At 53.6% G+C, this 27,592-nt stretch overlaps 1 protein-coding gene across 3 annotated transcripts in view; it reads left to right on the top strand.

Moving 5' to 3' along the window:
* ZNF362 (zinc finger protein 362) overlaps window positions 1-26,374 on the top strand; it is a 40,102-nt gene extending 13,728 nt beyond the window's left edge. The window contains exons 2-9 of one of the 3 annotated variants that reach the window (XM_044770298.2): window positions 1,117-1,242; window positions 6,832-6,895; window positions 7,066-7,312; window positions 10,635-10,956; window positions 11,956-12,180; window positions 20,814-20,892; window positions 20,985-21,143; window positions 24,568-26,374. In XM_044770298.2, coding sequence (XP_044626233.1) covers window positions 1,205-1,242; window positions 6,832-6,895; window positions 7,066-7,312; window positions 10,635-10,956; window positions 11,956-12,180; window positions 20,814-20,892; window positions 20,985-21,143; window positions 24,568-24,684 — 1,251 coding nt within the window. In that variant the 5' untranslated portion in view covers window positions 1,117-1,204 and the 3' untranslated portion in view covers window positions 24,685-26,374. The other 2 variants (XM_070510404.1, XM_070510405.1) reach the window with 2 other exon arrangements.
* Window positions 26,375-27,592: the final 1,218 nt, after the last annotated feature.

Raw genomic sequence — 27,592 nt, 5'->3', positions numbered from 1 at the left:
GAGCTAGTTCCCCTGTGGCCACAGAGTCAGGGCAAGTCTCTCTCTCTCTCTCTTTTCTTTTTTTTGGTGAGGAAGAATGGCCCTGAGCTAACATCTGTTGCCAATCTTCCTCTTTTTTTCCTCCCCAAAGCCCCAGTACATAGTTGTATATCCAAATTGTAAGTCCTTTAAGTTCTGCTATGTGGGACACCGTCTCAGCATGGCTTGATGAGTGGTGCATAGGTCCACGCCCAGGATCCAAACCGGTGAATCCCGGGCCACCAAAATGGAGCACATGAACTTAACCACTTGGGCACGGGGCCAGCCCCACAAATCTCATTTTTTAACATCTGTGCGATGGGCTAGGAATGGAGCATGGGACATAAGTTGCTTCATTGCATCCACCCTGGGCTGCGGTCCTCTTTGTGTGTGTATGTCTAGGCCTGAACCTCCCTGGGTGGCAGGGCCTGGCACCTGGTGTACCCCATCCCCTAGTGCCCCTTTGGGGAGCTTGCTAGGCTGGCCTCAGAGGCCACCTTCCTGGGAGAGGGTGATGGGCAGACTTGGTTGCAAATCCAGACTGGCTCTGTGACCTCAGGCAAGTTACTTAACCTCTCTGGACGTCAGTTTCCTCATCTGTATAATGAGTCTATTGCAACAGTAAAATAATGGCTGTAAAATGTCCTGACACGGTTCCAGGCCCACTGTAAGTACTCAAGAAAAGGTGGTCGGTATTATTGTTCTTCATTCCACGAAGAGCTTCTGAGACCCCCTTGGGCTAGATGCTGGAATGGTGGAGGTGCTTGAGCACCCACCCTACCTGTGAAGAGCTCCTAGTCTGATGGGAAGTTCCCCAGGGAAGCAGGTCACCGCACCAGGGCAGGAGTGGCCCCGAGTGCTTGGTGGCAGCCTAACTCCGTCACTTGCCAGCTGTGTGACTTTGGGCAAGATGGTCAACCTCTGTGAGCTGCCGTTTCCTCTTCTGTTAAATGCGCCTCTCACAGGGTCACTGGGGAGATTGGTGATGTGATGCATATGGCGTACTCAGCCCAGTGCCTGGCACACAATGGGTGTTGAAATCAATGGGAGCTGCCATTTTATTATTATTATGTTATTATTGTTATTCCCATATACAAGGTGCTGTTGGGAACACAGAGGAAGTGACTGGCTGGGGGTTCAGGGAAAGCTCCGTAGAAGAGGGAACACTTGAGCTGGGTCTTGAAGGATGAGTAGAAGTTCACCAAGTGGGAAAGGACACTCTAGGTAAGGAGCCTGTGATTCCAGGCTGAATCTGTCAATGAGGGGTTTGTTCTCTGGGGGACTCAGCCATCGTGTTCATCCCGCCTCCCTGAGCGCCCCTCACCGCCTCCCTCTGGGTCTGCCCCGAGGGCCACGTGTGCTCACCTCTTGTAACAGCGTCCACCGGCGACTCCGTGTCCTGGCGGCTGTGAGTTCCTGCTCACGGGAGTTGCTGTGTCCCCATCTGTCCATGTTTGGGGCTACAGGTCTGTGTCTGTCACGTGCGTCTGAGTTTGGTGCTGTCTGTCTGCATGTTCCTGTGGCCATGTTTGTCCGTGTCCGTGTCCAGAGGACCTCCCAGGCCACACCACGTGGGGCACCCTGCACGCTTCCTTGGCTTCGGCTCTTAACTAACTAGCCAGGCGTCCTTGGTCACTCTTCTCCTGGGCCGAGGGGAGCCCCTGCCTCTCGCCTTCATTCCCAGGGGCCTCCTGACGGCTGTCCTCCCACTGCCTCCTCTCCTGGCTTCCCCTGGCCTCTCCAGTCCCGTCTACACCCAGCGGTCAGAGGGCCCTTTCTAAACCATAGATTCCGTCCCATCGCCCACGGCTCCAAGTCCTGCGTCCAGGCCTAGGATTCAGGATCGGCCTTCTAGGTTGGGCCTTGGCTAATGGCTCCAGCCTTCTCTCCCCTCTCCCAGTCCACACCAGAACACTCCAGCTCCCCGCACCCGCTGTGTAGCTCTCACCTCTGGGCCCTTGCTTGGGCTGCTGCTTCTCCCACCATGCTGCCCACTCCTTCTTTGCCTGGCTGACTCCCACTCATCCTTTAAGACCCAAAGCAGGCATCACCTCCCCTGGGAAGGCCTTCCTGATCCTTTCTTTCCATCCTGGGTCAGGTTCCTGGCTCTGGGCTGCTCATCCCTTACTTGGGGGGCAGGAGCAAGTGACTTGCCCAGGATCACACAGCTGGTGAGTTGGAGCCAAGATTCGAACCTGGGTATGTTGGGCTCCAAGCAGAGCAGGCTGTTCCATGGTCAAGGTGAGGTAATGGTAGCTAGGACTGTGGAGAGGAGCGGGGATCCTGAGGACGTGGCTGGTGGTGGATCTGAGCCGGGAGGGGAGGGAGGAGACGTGTTGTGGATCAATGTGTGTCTGTGGCAGGAGCATCTGGGCAGACGGGGCTGTCCCGCTCGGAGTTGGGGATGGCTAGAGGAGGGGCACGTCCTAGGGCCAGACTAAGCCCAGCTCAGGCCTGCTGAGTCTGAGCAGCTCACGTGACAGCCAAAGGGACATGTCAGGGAGGCACCTCGAAAGCTTGGCCTGGAGCTCCAGGGAGAGGCCTGGGCAGGAGGGGGAGACTTGGGGATTGGCTGGTTTTAAAAGTCCTGGACTAGAGGGGTCCCCCAGGGACTGAGGACAGGGGGAGAGAAGAGGCCCCTGTCCCACCCTGAGGAGCCTGTGGGGGGTGGGGAGCCGTGAAGAGACTGAGAAGATGGGGTACCCAGGGGCATGGTGCACAGATCTCAGAGGGCCCACGTGGCAGAGGGGCCTTAAGGATAGGACCAGATAGGACCAGAAGGCGGCCTGTCGGCTGCGACCCCACGGAGGTCCTTGGTGGCACACAGTAGGTCTCAAAGGCGAAAGTTCCTTCTGCAGAAACTTGTGGGTCATGTGTCTGCTTCCCCCACGTAGCGTGGGGCTCCTGGAGGGGAGGGCTCTTCTGGTGGCCTCAGGTTCCCAGCACCGGTCCAGAATGTGGACAGATGGATGGATGGATGGGTGGGTGGATGGGCCCGCTGTTCTGAGAGGCAACTCTAGGTGTTTCCTTCATCCAGCCAGCCAACGGTTTTCACCTCCAGAGCAAGAAAAACAACTGGCAGCCTCCTCCCCCACTGCAGGGATCAGGCCTGTGTGTCTGGGGGCTCAGGGCACAGAGCCGTGACTTCCATTTGGGGCTTGAAGCCCAATCTGCGTGTCCCGCCCGACCACCAGCGTGTTTCCTTTGCCCACGCTGGCATGCCCAGGCCCTTGGCCTGGTCCTCCTGGCTCCTCAGCCCCAGCCTCGCTGCCCCAGGCAGTGTCCTCAGGCTGCTCCCTCTGACCTTGGTCCCCTTAGCTCCATTGTTCCCCTGGCCCCCGCACACTCCCTGGTGCCTCTCACCCCCAGCATTCCATCCCAACACCTTAGCACGGCGGCATTCAAGACCCTGCCGGCCGGCCTCCATCTCTCACCACCTCACCACTCTCCGGCTCTCTCTTAGGGCCAGCGGGTGGGCGCTCACTATCCCAAACCTGGCTTGGACTTTCACATTCCGTGCCTCTGCCGGAAAGCCCTACCACCCTGTCTTAAACAGACCTGTCCTAAACGCACATCTGAGCAGTGTCTCTCCTGCTTAAAGCCCCCCCCTCATGAGAAGGTCTGAGCAGCTTACCCCGGCCCCGGCCGCCTTCCCCTGCACTTCTTGTCATGGCCCTTGTGTCCCAGGGTTGCACGGGTGGACAGCCACCTCACGGGCTCACAGGCTTGTTGGCGGCTCACACGAGATGCTCTTGACGTGCACCTAGCAATGACACTGACTCTGACACTCAGTAGGAACTCAGAAAATGTTCACCCCCACTGGCCTTCTCTGCATTCGACACACAGTAGGTGTACACCAGGGCCAGGGGCACCGACGGAATCATTCAGTTACTTAAGACCAGCCAGAGAAGGAAGCAGAAATTAGGCAGAGGCTGTGCGGCTCAGATTACATGACCCAGGGCAGACCCTGCCCCTCTGTGGGTCTGCTTCCCGACCAGGGTGCGGGGTGGTCCCTGCCTGATCAGGGGCCTGATAAATGGCAGAGAGGATGCACTAACCCAGACCCTGGGCAAGCACCCTCTTCCCCAGACCTCCCTGACCAGGGTGGGACTTTGAGAAGCCTGAACGTGGCATTGAACTGAAGGGGAGGAGGAGAAGGCACCTCCCCCAGAACTGACTGAGAACAGCCAGGTGCAGAGGGCAGAGTCCTGGGCCAGGGAAGGAAGGAGACAGAACAGCCTGTTTCACCCCATTTAACAGATAAGGAAAACTGAGGCTCAGAGAGCCGATGCCCAACAGTGCAGCCCAGCGCGCCCTCCTGTTTCCCCATCCGTGTGGCCTGGGGCAAAGGGCGCCCCTCCTGATGCTATAGCTTCTTCCTGTGGGAAATGGGGGTGACAGTTCTTCCCTGCTTCCTGGGGCTCTGAGGAGAATGCCGGTGGGTACAGAAGAGCTTTGTAAACTGTCCGCTGTGCTAGATAATGATGTGGGATTGTCTTTAAAATAATTCTGATTATTATTCCTGCAGTTATTCATTCTGTCATGCAACTCATGTTGTTGATAACCTCTGGGCCTGGGTGCCTGGGATAGCGAGATGAACCAGACAGGTGCATCCAATTCCCAGGCTTCTCTGAGCCAGCTCCCCTTCCTCCCAGCCCTGGAGCCTCCTCACCCTGGCTTTGCGACTAGTCCTCTCCACGTTTTCCCCAGTGGACAACAGCAGGGGAGGGACAGGTCCTGAGGCTGCTGGATGAGTGGGTGCCTGTCTGTGGGGCTGCGGCCAACCATCCTAAGATGGGGCACATTCACAAGCCTACAGTCAGGGTGCCTTGTCCTTCCCCTGAACAGCTAAGGGACTGACAGCTGGACTTTGGAGTCAGGCAGATTAGAATGGGAATCTCAGTTCTCTGCTTACTTGCTGTGTGACCTCGACCAAGTCACTCCACCTCTCTGAACTTCAGTTTCCTCAATTGTAGAGTGGGGTTGCTGAGAGTACTTGCCTTTCAGTGTCAGTGTGCCTGGCAGAAGAGAGGCACTTGGTGACTGGTAGCCTCCTCACTGTGGCTGTCGTGTTGAGGTCTTTCTGAGAAGGGAGAAGTCCCAGAGATCTGGAGCAGTCAGGGAGAACTCCAGGCAGGAAGTGCTTCTGGTGTTGGCCTGGGAGGGGTGGGCGGGGTCGGATGGGCTGAGGGAGGGGCAGTTTGGTGTCTGTGGGTGGTGGGAGCAGGAGTGCTCTTAGAGGGCAGGGGCCGCCCCGCCCACCCCAGAGGAGGGGACTCAGATCCCCAGCCTGGCCAGGCTCAGATCCAGACTGGCCCCCCAGGGTGGGAGGGAGAGGCAAGGATTTTTGCGTGTAGGTATTGAGTCATTGACATGTGGATATTTGCTTAACCGAGGACTCGGGTTTGCAAAGCAGATTCCCTGGAGCCCCCTGCTCGAGCAGATCTGATTTCTCATCTTGACTCTGGCACCCTAGCTCTGTGTTCTTGGACAGGTCTCTTCCCTTCTCTCCCACCCAGCCTCAGTTTCTTCACCTATAAAATGGCGGTAATAATACCTCCTGTGCCTGCTTCTCAAGTGAAGGTCACAAGAGAGAATTCATGTAAAAGATCTTTCATGAAGTGCTGAGAATAGATAGTGTCCTTATGGAGGGTTTTCTCGTGAAACCCTCTGCCTGCAATGCCAGCAGGGGCTTCTCAGGCTTGTAGGACCGGGAAGAGGCTGACGGCACTTCATTTTGACCTTGCCTGTCAAAATAAGCAATTTCATTTAATACCAACAATACCAGTAGGTATTTAGTTAGTAATACGTGTAAGAGAGAGATAAATAAGAAATTTTATAGGGAGCAAGAATTAATGGACTACCTCTGCCCAGCATGGTCCCTGTAGTCATCACTTCTTGACTTACTCTAGGGTCACAGAAAACTCGAACCCTACAGAAGACTCAGGTAACTCTCAAGGCCCATCCTTCACACTGCCCTGGTTGAAAGGCCTTCTAACGCACAGGCCTGCCATGGAGCTTGCCAGAGGTGAGGGCCACTGGACAGATTGTCACTTCTGAAGACAATTTGCTTCTAGGAGACAGATTGCTTCTACTGAAGAGCCCCAAAGTGCCCTAGCCTCAGGCCTCTTCAACCCCCTCCTTAAGCACAGGGTTCTGACCCATCCGTGTAGGTAAAATGTTGCACATGTCCATGCTTGTTTCTTGAGGGTAACTTTCCAGAGGTACAATTTCTTGGGTCAAAGGGCAATAACCATTTGGGTCTCTGAAAATCGTCCTGCCAAACTGCCCTTTAGAAAGGCCGTGTCTGTCCAGCCGAGCTGCCCCGTGTTCTGATGAGGGTGTCTGCACTGGGAGGGGCCTCACTCAGAAGGGCAGGGTGCAGGGATGGACAGCTTGCTCCACTCTGTGGCCATTACAGAGTCCACCCAGGATTCCTTCGTTTGTCTCTGGATGAGGTGGGGGGAGTCTTCTGGTGGAGTCCATGGGTCCATGGGGTTGGCTCTGCAGCTTAGGGCCCTTCTGGGGAATAAGGATTGGCCTGCCAGCATCAGGGTGGTGGTGGGGCCGGGACCACTCTGGTCTGGATGTGACCTTTGTCCTCTGGGCCCACCAAGGGAGATGCTGACTTCCAGACTTTTCAGCCTGGATGTGTGGTTCTCTGGCCTGGCCTGCTCTGCTGCGGGGTGAGGGTCCCACGGGGGCAGGGATCCCAGACACTGGCGCCGACTTGAGCGGGCATAGCTGACAGGAGCTCGCCCCGGGCCGGTGGGGAGGGCCCTCTTCCCTGTGACAGTCGCTCTCTCCCCGCAGGATGGCCGAGCCTCGATTTAACAACCCCTACTTCTGGCCCCCTCCTCCCACCATGCCCAGCCAGGTAAGACCGAGCGTCGCCCCTCCCCTTCTCGGAGCTGCTCTGCTTTACCTGGGGCTTTGGCTGCGGCCGGGCGGGGCGAGGGGCTCGCGGCTCGCGGGGGGACCGGCGGCGCCGGGAAGGCGCCGGACGCGGCCCAAGCCCCCTCAGTCCCTCTCCTCTCCTGCCCGCAGCTGGACAACCTGGTCCTGATTAACAAGATCAAGGAGCAGCTGATGGCGGAGAAGATCCGGCCGCCTCACCTGCCGCCCACGTCGGCCTCGTCGCAGCAGCCGCTGCTGGTGCCGCCGGCGCCGGCCGAGAGCAGCCAGGCCGTCATGTCGCTGCCCAAGCTGCAGCAGGTGCCAGGGCTGCACCCGCAGGCCGTGCCGCAGCCCGACGTGGCGCTGCACGCGCGGCCGGCCACCAGCACCGTCACAGGTACGGCGGGGCCGGCGGGGGGCGGGGCCCGAGTGGGCGGGGGCGGGGCCGGCGAGGGCGGGGCCTGAGTGGGGGGGCCGAGTGGGCGGGGCCGGAGACCTGCGGGGTGGCGGCTTGGCGAGGATAGCATGGGGCTAGGAGAGGGCAAGGCCTGGGGGGATGCTCCTGTGGCAGGGTTGGTCCTACTAGCATAGCCACCAGACTGTGTCCGACTCTATACTGGGAGGACCCACCGCCCCCAAATCGACAGGACGACGGCTGGTCAGTGCCGGCCAGAAGGTCGGCAGGCAAGCTAAGGCAATGTAGAGAACTTCAGGAATCCAGAGAAGAGCCCTGACCAGAGGTGGAGGAGGGGTGCGGCAAGGAGCCGATATGAAAGAAAGGTTGACGGTTAACTAGGGAAATGGAGCAGGAAGCGGGGACGGCATGTGCAAAGCGAGTATGTGCACAGGAGTAAGAGTAGGGAGGCCAACAGCTGATGATGATGATCATCACAATATGCCAGCTGACGCCAGCTGAGCACCTGTGTATGTTTGCCTGTATTCATTTTATTACTCCCAGGGCTCCTGTGAGGAGGGTACTGTTAGTGTTTGAACAGTTGATGGCTTTTGACTTACAAAACCAGCAGTTTCATGGTTCACCCTTGTCTCCATTCAAAGGTGGGGAAACTGAGGTAGAGCTTCCCAGCCAGTAAGAGGCAGAGGCAGGCAGTGTGGTTCCAGGGACCAAGTCTTAACCTTTTTGCTCTACCTGGTTCTGCTGAGGCTAGTGCGGAAGGAGGACCAGACTGTGAAGGGCCCTGGGGGTCATGCTGTGTGGTTGGAACTGTACCCCAGGGGGTGGGGAGCTTGGAAGGTTTTTAAGTCGGAGAGGAAAGCTGGCTGCGAGGTGGAGACTGGTCTGGTGGGAGACAAGCACGAAGCAGGGTGATCTGCCGGAGACCAGGGTGGCCGGGGCAAGCTAGTGGCAGTGGGGATGGAGAGAAGTGGGCAGATCTGAGGTATGTTGAGGAGGCAGAGTGGACAGGGCTTGGTGCTGGCCTGGATGCAGGGGTGAGGAGTGGGAGGAGGTGAGGGAGACACCCAGGCACTGCCAGTGAGATGGAATCATAGGAAGAGGAGTGGGGTCGGGGAAGACGTGAGCTCAGTCTTGGATAGGTTGAGGCTGGGGTGCCAGGGGACATCCTGAGGCGGTATCCTGGGGCTGGGGCTGCCTGATGCTCAGCTCAGAGCCTGTGGACAGGCTTTCTCTGGAGGCCACTGCAGTGGGGCCTCTGTTCCTTCCCTGCCTCAGCCGGGCCACCAGCCAGGTGCCTCTGCCTCCCCCCGCCCCCGCCCAAGAGACGCCCCGGAATTGTGGGGCCTGCTGAGCCTCCCCCAGGCCCCAGCCACACTCTGCACATTCCTCTGTTATTATGATTTTATTAAATTTATTTTTTTATTATAAAAGTAATATTAAAAAAGTAATATAAGTATATTAAGGGAAATTTGGAAAAAAGGGAAGCTAAGAAAAAAAAATAACTCATAATCGTCAGCTCCTAACCCAGCAGCTTAGAGAGCCTTTGGTCCGTTTCCTTCCTTTTTCATCTTTTGTGTTTGTTTTTTAATATGCCTGTGTGCTGTGCTGAGCTTGTGGTAGGGCTGTACCCATGACTTTAACTTACTTTTCCTATTCGCCATTCTACCCTAAATATTTTTAGTGCATTTTTTACTATAAAGGTAATACATAGTCATTGTAGAAAAGTTAGAAATTGCAGACAAGCTGGAAGGAGAAAAAATTAGCCCTAGTCCTACTATTGTTAGCATTTTCATATGTTTTCTCTATAATTTATTTTATTTTATCCTTTAATCACAGATGTAAAAAATGGATGAATTCACCAGGTAAAAAATTTGAATCATATAAAAGCAGATAGACAAAGTATGAAAATCTCCTTTTACCAAAAAATTCTTCTCCCTCCCTAGAGAGAAGCACAGTGAACAGACAATTTAGTTTGGTGTGTCTCTTCTCAGATCCATTCCTGTGTACTTACGCACACAGATTGTCTATAGTGGCATATGTAGTTTGGGGGTGTGTTTTTAAAAATAAACGGGTTCATACTGTCTGTGACTTGCTTTTCACCTGACAGCATACGTGGACACTCTCTCTGTGTCGCTGCACAATCTCTCTCTGGCTTTTGTGGCTGCCCAGTCCTCCATAGTGAGCATGGGCCACCTCTCTTTACACGGCCCATACCAAGGACAAAGAGGTCGTGTCCAGTTTTGTGTGATCACGGTTTTGTCGGGAAGATCTCTGTTCACGGATCTTTGTGCTTATGTGCAAATATTTCTTTTGTTTTTTTCTTTTTTAAGATTGGCACCTAAGCTAACAACTGTTGCCAATCTTTTTTTTTTTTTTGCTTTTTCTCCCCAAATCCCCTCAGCACGTCGTTGTATATTTTAGTTGTGGGCCCTTCTAGCTGTGGCATTCGGGACGCCACCTCAGTGTGGCCTGATGAGCGGTGCCATGTCCATGCCCGGGATCCAAACCGGTGAAACCCCTGGCTGCCTAAGCAGACCGAGCAAACTTAACTGCTTGGCCACGGGGCCGGCCCCCACGTGCAAATGTTTCCTTATGGGCAATTTCTAGAAGTAGAATGGCTTAGTCCAAGGGTATGTGCATTTAACATTTTAATGGTTATTGGCAAACAGCCCTCCGTTAAAGTTGATAAATGTACCAGCAGCGTGTGACACAAAACAGACTTGTGCCAACTCTAGATGTTATCTTTTTCAATGTACAGATTCTTGGTTTCTTTTTTAAAAAGCATAGTTTTAACCATGTGATAGACACTATTTTCATCTTTTTAATTTTTAATTACTCCTAATTCTATCATCCACTTCACGTTTGGTACATCTTCTCTTTATTTTTTCTGTGCATATATATGCATTTTTTTTACAAACATAATCTCCTGTTTAATGGGCAGTTAATGTTCAGTAGAGGAGATTGATCAGCTTATTGACTTCTTCCCTAATGTTGCATATTTCAGTTGCCTCTAATTTTTTGTTATAAATAACACAGCAGTGAACATCTTGGTGTCTCCAGGTTTTTCTCTGTGGTTTGGATTATTTCCAAAGTGCTCCTAACTCGATTTGGTCCTTAGGGATCTGAGCCCTCTTACACATACACAAGCTCTCATTTATTTACCCCAGGGGGAATAATTTACAAAGGGAAGGGGAGGCTGAGAAAGTTGAGGTGACCCGCCAATGTCACACACCTGGGCGGCAGGGGGCTGCATCGGCCTCTGCCGCTGCCCCTTACCCCTGCGCCTTCTCCGGTGTCTTCGCAGGTCTGGGGCTCTCCTCCCGGACCCCGGCTGTGAGCACCTCCGAGTCCAGCGCGGGCACGGGTACCAGCACCCCGTCCACACCCACCACCACCAGCCAGAGCCGCCTCATCGCCTCGTCCCCCACCCTCATCTCAGGGATCACCAGCCCCCCCCTCCTGGACTCCATCAAGACAATCCAGGGCCACGGCCTGCTTGGCCCCCCCAAGTCTGAGCGCGGCCGCAAAAAGATCAAGGCGGAGAACCCAGGGGGCCCGCCTGTCCTCGTAGTCCCCTACCCCATCCTGGCCTCGGGCGAGACTGCCAAGGAGGGCAAGACGTACAGGTGGGGGTTTCGGCGGGAGGGGATCCCGTTGGGTTTGGGGCAAAGTCTCTTGCCAAGCCCAGCAGCGGGGGCTACTGGAAGGAGGGGCCCCGGGGGCTGAGGGGGCAGGTTGAGGTCCAGGGGGGTGGGGTCTCCTGGCAAGCCCCGCCCACATCCCCTTCAGAGGCGGTCTGAGGCTGGGGGCAGCACCCACCACAGCCTGGGGTGGTGAGTCCCTTTTGTCCTCTTCGGGCAGTGTTCTCAAACCTCAGCGCAAGAATCATCTGGGGAGCTTTCGAAAATTGCCAATGCCAGGACAGCACTTCCAGAAATTCAGATTTAATTCCTTCCGGGGGCGGGGGGCGAGGGTGGTGTGCAGAGAGCCAGGTATCAGCTTTTTTTTTTTTTTTGAGGAAGATTAGTCCTGAGCTAACTGCTGCCAATCCTCCTCTTTTTGCTGAGGAAGACTGGCCCTGAGCCGACATCCATGCCCATCCTCCTCTACCCTACATGTGGGACACCTACCACAGCATGGCGTGTCAAGCGGTGCCATGTCCACACCTGGGATCCCGAACTTGTGAACCCCGGGCCACTGAAGCGGAACGTGCAAACCCAAATGCTGTGCCACCAGGCTGGCCCCTCGGCCTTTCTTGAAAGCTCCCCGGGTGATTCTGATGTGCAGCCAGGGTAAAGAACTACTTACTGGGAGAGTTAGAGCCCCGTGTCCCAGAACCGTGGGGTGTGGCCCTGGGCAGCCTTTCACCAGGATCTCAAGCCTTCTCTTCCCTGTGCGGTATACCTGCCCTCCAGGCTGCCATAACTGGGCCTCCAGGCAGATTGGAGGGTGTACAGGCTGGGAGCCCGTCCTCTATCCTTCCCAGGAGGCCTGTGCTCCCAGGAGCCTCACAGGAAAGCTCTGTCCCAGGTGCAAGGTCTCTCCACCGTCGAAGGTGCCCCCTGAGCTGTAGTCGCCGGGGATGTGGGATCCTCCCAGGTGTGAACCTGCCTCTTGCCCCACAGGTGTAAGGTCTGCCCGCTGACCTTTTTCACCAAGTCCGAGATGCAGATTCACTCCAAGTCGCACACAGAGGCCAAGCCCCACAAGTGCCCGCACTGCTCCAAGTCCTTTGCCAACGCCTCCTACCTGGCCCAGCACCTGCGCATCCACCTGGGCGTCAAGCCCTACCACTGCTCCTACTGTGATAAGTCCTTCCGACAGCTCTCCCACCTCCAGCAGCACACCAGGTGAGTGTCTTGCCTGGTGCTGGCCTCCCGCAGCCAGTTTCAGCCCAGCGCCTGTGCTGGGTGCATGGACCTGGTGCCAGGAGGGGCAAGGACCTTCTCTAGGTGCCCACTGCCTGCAGGGTCAAGACCAGATTCCTTGGCTTGGCATTCAAGGCCTTTCGTGATATGGCCTTTGTGGACCTCACTGGCCACAGCTCTCATTACTGCATCCTTACCCTTCCCCCTGTTTCTCATCTGCAGGCTTTTGCACATGCTGTGTCCTTTACCTGTCACACCCTCTGCCTCCTTTACCTGTTTCTCTGGCCCTCTCCTATCCATCTCTCAGTCCAGCTTCCTCCAGGAAGTCCTCCCTGGCCCCCCTGAGCTGATTTCACAGGCTTGTGCGTGCCCATCACAGCAGTGGCAGGCTGTCTTCTACTCGCCTCGTGATTCACCCACCAACCCCAAGATGTTGGGAGCCCCTGAAGGCGGGGGCTTAATCGCCTCCATTTGCACATCCCCAGTGTGTGGCCCATAATAAGCATTCAGGCATCTGTTTAATATTTGTGGAATAAATAGAACCGACTTGTACAGGGCACATAATTCATCCATTTAACAAACATTTACGGAGCCAGACACGAGTCCAGGTGCTGGGAATATAGCAGTGAACAAAACAGACTAAATCCCCGTGCTCATGGGGCTACAGTTTAGTAGAGGGTGTGAAAGGGAGATGTAAATGCTTTGAGGAAAGAAGAGTTTTTGCATCAGAAGGATGGGCTCACCGAATAAAAATGCCATAGGTATTTAAAGAGACAAACCAAAGGTTACCAAGATTGCAGTTCATCTCTTCAGAGGGGAGGAGACCCGGCAGCTTTGTCAGGCGACGGCTGCCATGCCTGCGACCATGGCTCTGTGTCTGTTAATGTCGGTGCTGTAAAGTCGGGTAAAATCGTTTTTGCTGCGGGGTTTGTAACTTACAGCAAGTGCTCAACTTTTCTCTATTTTTGGGACCAATGCTAGAGAGAGAGACCCTATTTTTTATTTTTACTTTTTTATTGTTGTTCTTACTGATACATTTATCTTCATTGTCCTTGTATGCTTTATCCCAGGGTGCAAAATGGGATGTTTGTCCATTTCTCGGGCTTTGGCGCCTGGTGAGTCGGTTTGATAGTGGGAAATAAATGGCCAAATGGCAGCTGGACAAGGCCTGGGTCTGCTTTCTCATTCCTACGTCTCCTAAGGTGTGGATTTGACCTCATAAGTTTGTTTCAGCAATTTTCTGATTTTGGTCGTTACTCTGCTTTTTTTAAGTTTGGCCGGTTTTATGAACATAGGTGTTTGTAACGAGCTGTTGATGGATACACATAGTCCTCCTGGATGCATGGTTGTTAAAGTGAGAGCACGTGATACTAAGGTTTGAGAGTTAACTTCTGTCTGGAGACTTTGTAAAGCCCCTGGGTCATAATTTTAATCTGTGTGTGTGTGTATGTGTCAGAAAAAAATTTTCTTATCATATTACCTAAGCTCAGGAACCTAGAACCATCTAATTTACGTCTGTCAGGCTGTGTCTATACAACCTGTAACAGCAGGGGTACCTTCTTTCTGGAGAATCTCCAAATTTGTGAGTGTTTCTGGCCTAGCAGGAGTGACTTTTTCTATGACCTTGAAGGCTGGGATCCCAAAGGGCGTGGAGCAGATCCAGTCCGGTGTCCTGGAGGCCACATTCCCACACGTGAAGTACAGTCCTTGTTTCTTACAATTAGGCTTGTCACGCCTAATTAAATGGAGTTTGTCTTTAAATGTGACGTTTCTGGCATGGTCATGGTTACAAATTTGATTTACCCAATTGTATCCTGTTAGGAAGGAGGACAGGTTCTTATTGAACCGATTCACAGAACTAACGGTCAGGAAAAGGAAACGGTCTCAGTAAAGGTGCTTGGAATTTTTTTAGCAATTGTTCTGAGTAGTTTTGTAGACAAAGCCAATTACATATGTTGCTTTCAAGAGAACTATTATCTTAAAATTTCCTCAATAATTCATTAGTTTATGTCAATTTGTTATAGTTTTTGTCCCCCCAGAATTCTGAAGGGCTGGTTGGAATAGGGCACCGTTTAAGGAATGGTTTCTTCCAGTTTATACAAATACAGCCTCCTAAATGGAAGAATAGAGACAGATCAAAGAACAAAACGGTTTTCTTGCCCTTTAGAAAATAGAACGTTAACCACAGTTAAATCACTTTCGTCCCATGCCTAGGTCATAGTTACTGATCTGCTGATCTTGGGTAGTTAGTCTGATTTACCAGTTCTCTGCTTGTGGACTAAAGACTCGTGGATCCTGCTTGGCCTGGGGCAGTGTCTGGCCGTGCCGATGGTGTCAGCTCTGAAGCCTGTGCCCATTCGTCTGTTCCTGGAAATAGAAGGAGCCAGTATGTGTGGGTGTGGAGCAGCCCCTTACTGAGGCTGTCTTCTCTGGCTGTTGCTTTCAGAAGACCCAGTTTCTGAGCTGAAGTAGAGGCCTTTAGGCAAGCGTGAGGGCAGAGATCAGACCCGTTGGTAAGACTTAGTGACTCTGGTTCATTTATTATAATAACCAGCAACATCAGAATGGAGGAGAATGGAGTCCTCTGTTAGGGTCTAAGGCATCATCAGTTTTTCAGATTAAGAACATATTACAGTCAGCAAGGGCAGTGAGCCATCTTTAGGGTCTTTTTTTTTTTTTAAAGATTGGCACCTGAGCTAACAACTGTCGCCAATCTTCTTTTTTTTTTTCCTGCTTTTTTTTCCTCCTCAAATGCCCCCAGTACATAGTTGTATATTTTTTTAGTTGTGGGTCCTTCTAGTTGTGGCATGTGGGACGCCGCCTTGACATGGCCTAATGAGCAGTGCCATGTCCGCGCCCAGGATCCGAACCCTGGGCCACCGAAGCAGAGTGCGCGAACTTGACCACTCGGCCATGGGCCTGGCCCCTTTAGGGTCTTGTAAGTTATTCATAAAGCGTGTGTTTTGATTGTCACTAATTGGTAAGTGTAGTTAAATCTAGGGGAAAAAATTTTTTTAAGGACATTTCTTTTTGATATTTATTGTGTTAGTCTCCGTACATGAAAATAAGTTCTTGGGTTTTTACTACCTCTTAAAAAGTGCACACACATATATATATAATTATATGTATTAATTATATATATAAAATATGTATTACATTATATAGAATTAACACATTATATAATTATATATGATATCCTATATATTTATATAAATTATATATACTTACATATAAAATGTATATATACACACACATAAAATTCACTCAGGGAGATTGAGCTTCTCTTTTTATTTGCTCTCCATTCCTGAGGGCACAAATTCTTTTTCTTTTGAGTGATTTGAGTTCATAATGGTGAGAAACCAAATAAGCCACATGAGTGCCCTACCAACATTCAGAGACAGACTATTACTCATTAGGTGGTGGCACATATAATTAAACCAATGTGTGCTAACCCAGTGACAAAGGAGTGCGTGTCCCAAATGCCCATAAGTCCCAGAATCCTTTAGGCAAACAAACCCAAACATAAAGCGGCAACCAGAGTCCAGGTTCCTTGTTTTCTGACTTTCCCCGGAGACTCCTTCCTGTTTTTCGCTCCTCTAGAGAGAACCAATCAAGGCATATAATCCAATCCATCTTCCCAACGTGACTGCCAGTAAGGAAGGGAGTCAAGGAAGGTCCTGTCCCAAGCTGAAGCAGCCTGGGCAAGTCCTAGGCGTGGTTGTTGAGGAAGATGAGCCCGGGCGCATTTGCCGGGTAGTGTCATTTAGTCATTTAATGGTGCATCTGGAGCATCTTGGTGGGACCTGTGTCTATGGAAGGAAGACCCAAGTCAGAAAAGCAGGTGACTGGCAAAGTGTTGCTGAAGTCCGGACTCCAGAAGGATCAGCCCAGTAAATCATAGATACCGCATGTACTTAAAGAGAAAATAAACAGGAACTGGCAGTGAGTCCGTTCATGGTAGGAAAACAGCAGTTGTCTCCTGCAATTGGCATATGTATGTGATCACATGTCTGCAGATATCACAATGCAAAGTCAGGGAGAACATTGTTTAGCGAGGAAATCAGTAAGTTATAGGAAGGGGCTGAAGGTTTTATCTACTTGGGGAACTCATGCTAGACAGAGTGACTCTGGATTTGTTTGTGTATTCAGGCCGCACGGTGTTTTTTGCTTGGCTTTTCTTCTCCTGGCTGTGATGTTGTGGACGTGTGGAGTGATAAAGGTGGCAGGGGTAGGTGTCATTTTGTTTCCTCAAGTGTGATGATAGTCATGGTAATAAAACCCTAACAGCTGTTCCTTGTCAAAGAGTGCCTAAGTTCCTGGCCCGGGACAAGGTGTCCGTAAGGTCCCTATACAGCGAATTTGTGTTTCTAAATAAGAAGAAGTGAATCTGAGAAATGCCACGGAGGGGGAATCGGCTCAGGGAAGGTTAACTTCCACTGTTTGTATCTCCCATTGTTTTGGTTACAAAGCACAACATGGCTGAAGCCATTCAATATAATGTGCCGTTTATTACCTGGGAAATAAAAGATAAAAGATACCTAAGGGATCCTCAATCATTTTTTAAACATTGAATAAATTCCCTCTTTGTTGTTTTTCATAAATCGTTTATCTTAAATAGAAAGGAGTGTATTAAAAATGAAGACTGAGGGGCCAGCCCAGTGATGCAGTGGTTAAGTTAGCATGTTCTGCTTTGGTGGCCCGGGGTTTGCTGGTTCAGATCCTGGGCAAAGACCTAGGTACCACTTGGCAAGCCATGCTGTGGCAGGCGTCTCACATATAAAGTGGAGGAAGATGGGCACGGAGGTTAGCTCAGGGCCAGTCTTCCTCGGCATAAAAGAGGAGGATTGGCAGCAGATGTTAATTCAGGGCTAATCTTCCTCAAAAAAAACCAAAAAAACCAAAAACCTGAACACTGAAACTATCTTATGAACACCGTTCATCTAAATCATTTGATCCTACAATCCTTACAATCCTATTATCTCTGTTTTAGAGACGAGGAAACTGGGGCTCAAGGAGGCAAAGTCACTTGCCTGAGGTCACCCCGCTGGGAGGAGGCGGAAGTGAGATTGGAGCCCAGAACACCAAGGGCAGCCTCTGCCTCGGAGGAAGGAAGCTGCTGGGGATGTCAGGCTGCAGAAGCTCACCGGGGTGGAGGTCCCAGGCAGGAGGGCAGAGCGAGTCTTTGGGGCTGTGGGGTGGGGCTGCGGCAGGAGGGGTGGAGGGGCAGTCCAGGGGCACTGATTTCAGCTTTTCCCTGCGCTGCCTACACCTGGAGTTGGTGGTGAGCTCCCCACCAGCTCCCCTGGCAGATGCGGAAGCCAGGGCTGGGTGCTCCCCAGTGGGAAGATGCCCTACAAAGAGAGGATTCTGATGTTGGAATTGAGGGCGTGGCCCTGACTTGAAATTCAGGTACTAAAGAGCTTTGAGGCCAGGTAGCAGTGGGAACAGGTGACCTTGTCCTTCATTCGTCCAATGGTCACTCCTGGAAGCCCCTTCTGAGCCAGCCCAGGGCTGGGGGGCACGCACAGGGCAGATCAGTGGTCAGAGGAGCCCTGGCCCAAGGGAGCTCCCGATACAATCTGGGAGGTTCGTGGATGTGGAAACTCCCATGAGAGATGGAAGGCCGTGGTGGAGGTTAGAGAGGCTCATCTCCGTCGGGTGCTAAAGGTCTATAGCCCTCCCTAGAGAGAGGCCCTAGTGAGGCCATGACAAGGTCACATCCCTGTACTGCTGCTGTGGCAGAGGCCAGAAGGTTGAGAGGAGAGAGGCTGAGGCTGGAAGTCCAGGGAGGAGGCTGGGCAGCTGTGGCACTTGGGGAGGAGGCCAGAGGGGAATCTCCTGGTCAAGAGGGCTTGGCTGGGCCCCTGAGGAAGGACTTGAAGTCCCTGGAGGACTGTCAGTCAGTCAATCAACAAACACTTTTGAAATACACCTGAGGAATGGACATTGCTAGTTATGTTGAGCATATTATCATTGTCAATGACTGACTTCAGAGAGAAAGAACTGGCTTTCCTCCTTTCAGCCTGTGACTGTGCATCGAGTCCTCTGAGCCTGTGCCAGGCCCTGGGCTGACGGTGGTGAGCGAGACATGGGGAGCTCTTGTTCTCGGGAGGCAGCCAAGAAAACAGGGACTAGACAGTGACAAAGTACGCCCCCAGGCACAGACTTCTGCTTGGGGGTAGGCTCAGGGGGCCTGGCCTCATCTGGGGGCGGTCAGGAAAGGCTGCCCTGATCAAGGGGCTTTTATACTCATTAGAGGAGTTTGGGTTTTCGCCAGGTATTACCTGAAGGAAAAGTGTGCCTAGAAGAGGGAACAGCCTGGATGAAGGACTGGAGGTGGGAAGGGACTTGGCATGCTAGTGGAGCCGGTGGGAGGCCAGTGGGGCTGGAGTCTGGTGATGGTGGGGGGGTGACTTGAGCAGCAGTGGGAGGCGAGGACCCTGGGGTGGGTATTGTAGGGTTTAAAACAAAATCAGTGCGTGTCCTGGGGTCCCTTGGTCCCCTGTGTCACCTGACCCCTAGCTGAATGGATTCCCCGGGCCTGGCGGGGATGAGGAGGGGAGGAAACAGAGAGGATTCTGGCATCAGGCAGAGTCGGTCCAGATGACCCCGAAGGTCCTTCCATTGTAGAGACAGGGTGCAGTAGCTGGGATGATGTCCCCAAACATGTGACACCCAGAATGTGCAGGCAGAATGGGAATTGTCAGAACCAGGCCAGCCCAGCTCCACTTGGGTAGTCTCGGTGCAGCCTGTGAGCTGGGCCCTGGGCCTTGCACGTGAGACTGGGCTGTCCCTGCCCTTGGGATTCCCCGTCTAGTGGAGGAGCTAGACAGAGGGCGGCCTCTCCTGCAGAGCACAGAGCCAGGGCACGGGTGTGGCAGGCAGAATCATCAATCAGACATGGTTGCCGGATGCGAAATGGATCTCTGGCCAGGACACAGGGTGCATAGGAGCAGGCAGGTGAGGCTGAACCACACGGCGAAAGGCCTTGAACGACACACTAAGGAATTTGGATTCTGTCAGTTTTTAGTGTGGGCGGCCAATGTCACGGGCTTATTGATGACAGGGAGTGGTCTTTATTCTAGCCTGTCCAGCACGGGGGCTGGCCAGAGGGGCCTTGGTTGGTTTGATGACTTTGTTGATGGGCAGAGCAAACCCAGTCAGCGGGGCAGGGGCTGGGGCACCGGAGGGAAGGAGCTGAGGCCGTTTGGCCACAGCTGGATTCTCCCTCGACCTACTGCTCATCGCAAATGAGGCAAGCAGGGTTCAAACCCAGCTGCCTTCCACTGACCACCTGCTTGGCACAGAGATTTGCCAGAACAGACGGTTAAAGACAAGCCAGGGCTGATGGGGAAAGGCGTGCGTGGAGGGACGGGCCTCCCATCCCTGTGTACCGGGCTCCGAGCCCCATCTCTGCACCTGGTCTTAACGCACCTCCATGCTCACCGCGGCTGCTGGACAAGTGCAAGCTGCTGCACAGACCTTATCCGAAAACACAGCATCAGCCGTCAACTCATTGCTCCAAAGTCACCTTCTCAGTGAGGCCCCGGCCTGGTCGCCCTATTTAAAATTGCACCCCCTCCCCTACACACTCCTGATGCCCCCCGCCTTGTTGTCTTTCTTCTCACAGCACTGATGACCTTCCACGTGCTTCTCTGACTTATTCATGCTTATTGTCTGTTTCCGCGAGGCGGTGGTTCCTGTCTATTTTGTTCACTGATATATTCCAAGTACCTAGCTTGGTGCCTGGCACACGGGTAGTGGCGTACTAACTGTTGAATGAATGAACAATAATAGTAATTCTGGCCGGCGTTTATTGAGAGCTGACTTTGTGCCAACACTTGGCTAAGCCCTGTATACGCATCATCTAATATAATCCTCACAAAGCCCGGTGAGGTAGGGACTGTATTTTTACACCCATTTTGCAGATGAGGAAACGAAGGCTCAGTGACTTGCCCAAGATCACCCAGGTAGTAAATGGTGGAGCCAGAATGAGAACCCAGGAATGGGGCGACAGGAGGGGCTCACAGGAAGGACACAGAGGGGCTGACCTTCAGGGCCGCCCTGACCTGCATTCTCTCTGTAGCTGGGGTGACCATGTAGCTATCGTGGACATGTGCCTGATGTGGAGAGGGGGCAGGAAATAGAAACTGGGGGCCAATCAGAGGGGGATGTCTCCTCCTTCTGGGGGATGAGGCGGCTGGGCAGGGCGGGTCCTGACCGCTGTGAGTCTGCGCTCTTTTTAGTGCATGGTCTGCAGGTGGGTATCTTAGACGGCAGGGGCAGAATGCAGTCAGAGCAGCCCCCCACGATGAGCTGGAGGCCTGGGCCAGCTCTCTCAGATGGCGCTGGTGGAGGGCGGGGTTCAGCAGGGACCTGTGGGGAGCAGGGAGGCCCTGTCACAGACAGGCAGTGGGAGGTGGCCAGAGAAAGGAGGAGAAGGGGTGGCCTTGAAGTCCCCAGCTCTTCCTGGGGCCCCCCTGGGGAGAGCGTGTGGAGAGCACCGTGGGAGGCTAGGGGCCAGGGGTGTGGTGCAGGCCAGCCAGGGCCTGGGGGCTGGAGCTGGCCTATGGGGATCTGTCAGGGACGCCACCTCACTGGGCTGCCCATTGCAGAATCCACACAGGCGACAGACCCTACAAGTGCCCACATCCTGGCTGCGAAAAGGCTTTCACTCAGCTTTCCAACCTCCAGGTGAGTGCCCGCCTGCCCCAAAGGGAGCCTGCGAAGGGGGTGGGACTGGGGGAGCCCTGCCGGCCCCTGACCCACCACTGTGCCCCCTGCAGTCTCACCAGCGCCAGCACAACAAGGACAAGCCCTACAAGTGTCCCAACTGCTACCGGGCCTACTCGGACTCCGCCTCCCTGCAGATCCACCTCTCGGCCCACGCCATCAAGCACGCCAAGGCCTACTGCTGCAGCATGTGCGGGCGGGCCTACACCTCGGTGAGTGCCGGGGGTCCCCGGGGAGCCCCTCCTCCCCGCAGAGCCGTACACTCACCCCATTTTCCAGACCAGGAAGCTGAGGCCCAGAGAGGGGGAGGGACTCCCCAAGATCACAGTGCGTGGCCGAGCCAGGGCTTCTCTTTGCCAGTTCTGTTTTTAGCTGCCCCAGGCTGAGCTCCCAGGCCCTGGAACACTCACGGCAGTAGTGGGGGGGCCTGGCAGCACCCCTGCACCCTAGAGCCAGGGAGGGAGAAGGGCCTACTGCCACCGGGAAGCTGCAACTCTCATCATGGCCACAAGGTGGCACAGGGACTTGCCCAGAGACACCCTCATCTCTGAGGAAAGGCCTGAACAGTGCCAGAAAGAGCATCACATCCAGCCCCCTGTCCCTCGGTGGGACTTTCCCTAACAAGAGCCTTTTAGCACCCAGAAGAGGGAGTGTGGGGAGTGTGTGTGTGCTTCTGGCTATTCAAATATGCTAGTTAGGGGCCAGCCCGGTGGCGCAGCAGTTAAGTGCGCACGTTCCGCTTCAGCGCCTGGTTCGCCGCTTTGGATCCTGAGTGCGGACATGGCACCTCTTGGCAAGCCATGCTGTGGCAGGCGTCCCACATAGAAAGTAGAGGAAGGTGGGCACAGATGTTAGCTCAGGGCCAGTCTTCCTCAGCAAAAAGAGGAGGATTGGCAGCAGATGTTAGCTCAGGGCTAATCATCCTAAAAAAAAAAAGTGAAAGTTTAAAAAAAAATATATATATATATGCTAGCTAACTGACCCCCAGGTATCCCCAGAGAGAGATCACGGAGCCTCAGTTTCCTCATCTGTAAAATGGAGGAGGTGATGGTTAACGGAGAGGGCTTTTGGCTGGCAGAATCAGTGCCTGACACAGTTGTTTATTCACTCAGTGTTTACTGAATACTTGTGCCACGGGCTTGGGAATCAGGATGAATCAAGCAGACATATTCTTTGCCCCCAGGGGGTTAGAGTCTACTGTTGGAGACAGACATTAAGCAAGTCACCCACAAATAAATATGTAATGACAGATCGTGGTAATTGCTCTGAGCACATTTCTCAGCCTCGGCCCGTGCTGACGTTGGGCAGGACACCGTTTTGCTGGGAGGCTCTCCCGTGCATTGTAGGGTGTTTAGCAACATCCTTGGCCTCTACCCGAGAGCAACCCCCTCCCCAAGATGTGACAACCAAAAAGGCGTCCAGCCTTTGCCAAATCGCCCCCTGGGAGGCGAAACTGCCTCTGATTGAGAACTGCGGCTGTAAAGGAAAAATACGTTTTGAAAGACAGCAGTGGGGAGGAGAAAATGGAGTTGGGAAAGGGAGCTAGGCCCAGGTTGGCCATCTGAGGAAGCAACCTTTAGATGAAGCCTTGAAGGATAATTAGCCAGAGGGGGAGGAGGAGGAGGGAGAGAACCTTCCATGCTAGGGAACAGTGGATGCGAATACCCGGAGGTGGAACAAACATGCGGTGTTCCAGGAACTGGAAGAAGACGAGGTTACACGGGGCTCTGGGACCCTGTTCGGGAGTCTGGATATTTTTCCTGGTAGGGTGGGAAGCCATTGGGAGGGGCCCATCCGGGGGGCTAGTTTTGAAAGGTCACTGGCTGGAGGGGGCACACAGATTGCAGGTGGGGTGGTCAGCGTTATATGTCCAGTGCCAGCCAGGCTACTGCTTGCTGAGTATGTGACTTTTGTCCATCCCTGGAGTTCAAAGGGCAGAGGAGAGTTGAGAGACGGACAGGAAAGAATCTGCAGGGCAAGTGCCCCAAGCGGATATGTGGAGAGCCCCAGAGACCGGGGAGCCCCACTCCAGTGGCTGACCCCAGTCAGTCCCTGCCCCGAGTTCTCGATAGCCTCCTACACACACCCACTCTGAGGGGCGCCGCCAGTGCTCGCGGTTCTGGTTCTTGGGTGGAATCTGTCTGAATGCTGGGGACCCAGGTGTCAGATCTCACCTGGCCCGAGGCCCCACCCTGAATAGGGCCTGACGGGACTCTACAGAACAATAATAATTACTTTTTTTTTTTAAACATTTTAATGGATTGATGTTTAAACTACCTTAATACATAAAGGAAACATTTTAGACTAGCGAACCCTCCTGTTCCCCGCAGCCCCCAGAACCGTCAACCAGTCCTGCCTCCTCCATATCCCTATTTTTTGAGTAAAACTGACATTATGTTGTTTGATCTGAAAATTTTCACTTGGTGTCTCAAAACATAAGGTCTCTCTTTTTTTAAACATATTCCAGATACCTTAGAATAATTCATCATAAGTCCTTAATATCATCAAATACCCAGTCAGCATTCACATTTTGATTTGTCTCATAAATGCCATCGTTTTCTTTTTTAATCGAGATCCAAATAAGATTCTTGCATTGCACTAGGTGGATACACCTTTTCATCTATAGGTTCTCTCCCGCCACCCGCCCGCCTTTTTTTTCTTTGCCATTTCCTCGTTGAAGAATAGTTTCCTGGTTTGGATTTTGCTGCCTGCTTCCCTCTGCTGGTGTTTGATAGCATGTTGCCACCACGTGCCCAAGGAGTGGCAGGTGGGAGCCAGAGCAGCTTAGTGAGAAGGCCTGTGGGCCCGCAGGTGAGCCTTGGGTCCCCTCCACCACCCAGTCACGGCTGCCTCAGGTCAGACTTAGCAGAGCCTGTGGGGGCATTCAAGGGACCAGCTGACTGTACTCAGTCTATGCTTCCCAAAGTCACCCGTCAGATCAGGCCTGGCCTCTCTTCAAGGGAGGACTGAGTATGGGGGTGCAGAGGCTGGGGCTCCCACCCACCTGGAATGAAACATAGAGACTGGGGAAAGAGTGGTACCCTCAACCCTTACTGCATGCTACAGCCTTTATCCACATCACCATAGCAACCCTTTGAGGTGGTTCCTTCCCCATCCCTGCTTGCAGAGGAGGAAACTGAGGCTTGGAGGAGTGAGATGACTGGTCCAAGGTTCCACCGCTCAGAAATGGCAGAACTAGGCTCAAACCGAGGGCTACTGCTTCGCCCTTGCTGGGAGCAGCAGCCCACATGGGGACAGCTCTGCGTGATCTGGCAGGCAGGCTGCGGTTCAGCCAGCATACTCCACTACAGCCAGTTGGTAAAGGGCAGCTGGCCTGGCCCTAGGGAGTTCCAGGTGGGCACTGCTGAGGGGTGAGCCTGGTGCCTGCCAGCTCTTCAGCCAGCCCGCTGTGGGCTCAGACTCCAGTGCGTGAGCCAGTCCCCACCCCCGCTGGCGATGCTGCATCTCTGGAACCCATACCCCATGCTCCTCTGACCCTTCAACGCGGTGGCTGCTCACCGTTAGCTGGCCCGCCTTCCACGGAGCCCTCCAGTGGCCACTTGTGGGAACTGCAGTCTCCCCTGCATCCCCTGCCAATGGTTGCTTACATGCTCTGAATCTCACCCCTGCCCGCAGGAGACCTACCTGATGAAGCACATGTCCAAACACACGGTGGTGGAGCACCTGGTGAGCCATCACTCGCCCCAGAGGACGGAGTCCCCCGGCATCCCGGTGCGAATTTCCCTGATCTGAGCCGACCCAAGGCGCCGCCCCGCCCTGCCCACTGGCAGACACAGACCCAGGCAGCACCAGGCCCCCATTCCCTCCAGGGGCCCTCCAGGAACAGCCGAGCTCTCTCACGACCTTCCTGACCTTCCAGAAAGCCTGGGCCGAAGAAGCCCTGCCCGGTCCAGCTCCGGGGGCGGCCAGGCCGACCGCAAGATTCTGGACTGTTTTGGTGGCATCCAAAGACGATTTCAGAGCACTTTGAACCTCTGATGGGTTTTCTTTTTGTTCCCCACCCTTCACTTGCTTCACTGTTTTTTGTTTTTTTTTTTTTAACGTTTGTTTTGGAAATAACAAAAGAGATATTTATTGGCCAAGAAGTTGGTGCTGCTAAGACCGAGAAATTAAAAGAATCGGACAAATGGACACAGAGAACCAGAGGGCAGCCTGGGACCTTCTCTTGCCACGGCCTCAGGTCCGGAAAGGCTCAGGCCTGGGTTTCTGGACTGCAACGGGGGCCCCCAGTGGGAGGGGGCAGGCGGCAGCTGGAGTGAGCCACTCACCCCTGGGTGCCCAGCTTGGACCTCTTGAGCTGTGCCCCGGGCATCAATGAGCAGAGGGATGCGGCAGCTACAGGGCTGCCCAGGCTTCAGGAGGCGAAACGAGCGGGGCCGGGAGATCCACAGGAGGACCAAAGGGTGCAGTGTTGGGCTGGGCTGGGCACAGGCCCAGGGAAATGGGGTGAGGATGGGCTGGGTAAGACCCGGCCCCCACCCCCGCTGCCCTGAAGACCACCCCAGTCTACCTCGGTGCTGGCCAGGAAACCTATTGGCTACCTCTCCCGCCATCCCAGACTGTGGGCAGGGGGGTGGGGAGGGAGTGGGCCTGGGGCTAGGACCCCTCCTCCAGAATTTCCTCCAGATGGGGCAGTACCCAGGGAGGGGTTATTTGTCTTCCCTGCCATGGAGGGGGAATCCCCAGCCCAGGGCCTAGGCCCCTCTGCAGGGACGGGATCCTCGGGGAGGAGGGTCCCAGGAGCAGACCCTGCCCTCAGCCCCGCAGACACACCCCAATCTGAAAGCCATGCGTGTCCGTGTATATAGGAACTATGTACAGAGCCCGGAGAAGCCCCCCTCCATCCCCCGGGAAAAAAAAAAAAGAAAACTAGACAGAAACTCATCTATATATTCTGTATCTGGAGTTCCGTTTTGAATATTAACTGTGTTATTTTTATACACTTTTTAAGCCTTAACTCGCCATTGATTTACCAGTTTAACGTTTCCTGGGGTTTCTTTTCCCACGGGGTTCTCCGCCCCACGCCCACCCCCTTGTTTGACTTGCGTCTGATACTCAGTATTGTAGCTTTTCGTCCGCATGTTACTACCCTGTAAATACGCTGTTATACATACTGTTAACACCCCTTTGCTTTTTTCTATGGGACCTCCAGGCCACCGTATTTAGAACTAGTTACCTTATTAAAAAAGAGAAAACAGTCTGTTGGCTTCTCAGTCTGCATCTTGGTGGCAGGGAGGTGAGGGCAGGTGCCCCTCAAAGCTTCAGGAAAGAAGGTTGCGTTATATTTAAGAAAAGGGGTGGGGAGCAAAAGAAAAATCAAATGTGGGGGATGACACTAAAGGGGGCAAGAAACAAAGGAATTCCAAACCCTCTGCTCTTTGTATTTCTCTGTTGTGAAGAATAAACTGTACCTGCACCCGGGTGGCGGTGGCGTGTGGCGTGCTCTGTGCGAGGCTGGGGCTGGGGGGCACTTTCCACTGCTCCTCTCCCCTCCCCCGCCCCCCAGGCTTGGGGAAGAAGGGACTTGGCCCTTTACTGTGGGCCTGCCTCCACCGCTGCTGAGCTGGCAGCTTGGTGTTGGTTACTTCCAACCCCCTACGAAAGGGCAGCAAACCAAGAGAGGTTTTCTGCTGAGGGTCATGCTGCAATTAAGTGGCAGGGACGTAAGTAAATGTGACCCAGGTTTGTCTAGTTCTGAATGAAGCCTTTTTAGATGTACGGGAGTCCACCAATGGAGTTCACTGCCCCTGCTCCCAGAGGGGCAGCCACATCGGTTCCCCCACCGCTCTTTGGGGGTCCATCCTGAGTGCTCTGATTTGTGGAAGCTATTCCAGTGATTGATGGGACCAAGAAGTCCCCTTCACATACATTCCTCATGGGAGTCAATATTTTCATTGCCTAGGAGGGAAATACAGGAATTAATTTCCCCAAAGTTTACCTAGGCTGGCCCCGTGCTAGGCGTTGTCGTGGGAGAGACAGAAGTGACTCAGCCGTGAGTCAATATGGAGCTCACCAGCCGAAACTCACTCCTCTGAGCCCTCATGATCTTTATGTGTCGAGACTTGGCTGCAAGTGATATAGGAAGCCCAATTCAAATGAGGATTTACTGGCTTACCTGACAGGACAGTGCAGGGTGGGGTGCGGCCAGCTTCAGGGCTCAATGATGCATCTCCAGCTCTCCACTTGGCTTCATTCTCAGACCCACCTTCAACCTCAGGCTCCTGTGGGGTCAGCAGCTCCAGCCTCCCAGTCCCCAGGTTTTCAGCAGTCAAGCCTCTCTTTCTTTTTCTCTGTCTCTCCCAGAAACCCCAGCAAAAGTCTAACTGGGTCTTTCTGGTTTGGACTGGGTTAGGTACCATCCCTAGACCAATTACTGTGATGAGAGTGTCTACTTGATTGCTTAGGCCTAGAGTCCATACTCCAAGCCTGGAACAGACGGTGAAAACCCCATCTGAAGTACATCTCCCCAAGAGGGAACCAGCATGTGTCACCATGAGAAGGGGGAATGGATGTGGGGGCCAAGGACATGTTTTGAGTAATCTCGAAGGGCTCATCTCTTTCTCTGACATTGACCTTCCATAGCCTACTGTTCCATGAAGGGATGGGTGCTGGCAGCCATATTTGTGTCATGTAACCCTAT

Source organism: Equus asinus, chromosome 5 (assembly GCF_041296235.1).
Source record: "Equus asinus isolate D_3611 breed Donkey chromosome 5, EquAss-T2T_v2, whole genome shotgun sequence".
Classification (NCBI taxonomy): domain Eukaryota; kingdom Metazoa; phylum Chordata; class Mammalia; order Perissodactyla; family Equidae; genus Equus; species Equus asinus.
This window is presented reverse-complemented; position numbering and strand designations above follow the sequence as displayed.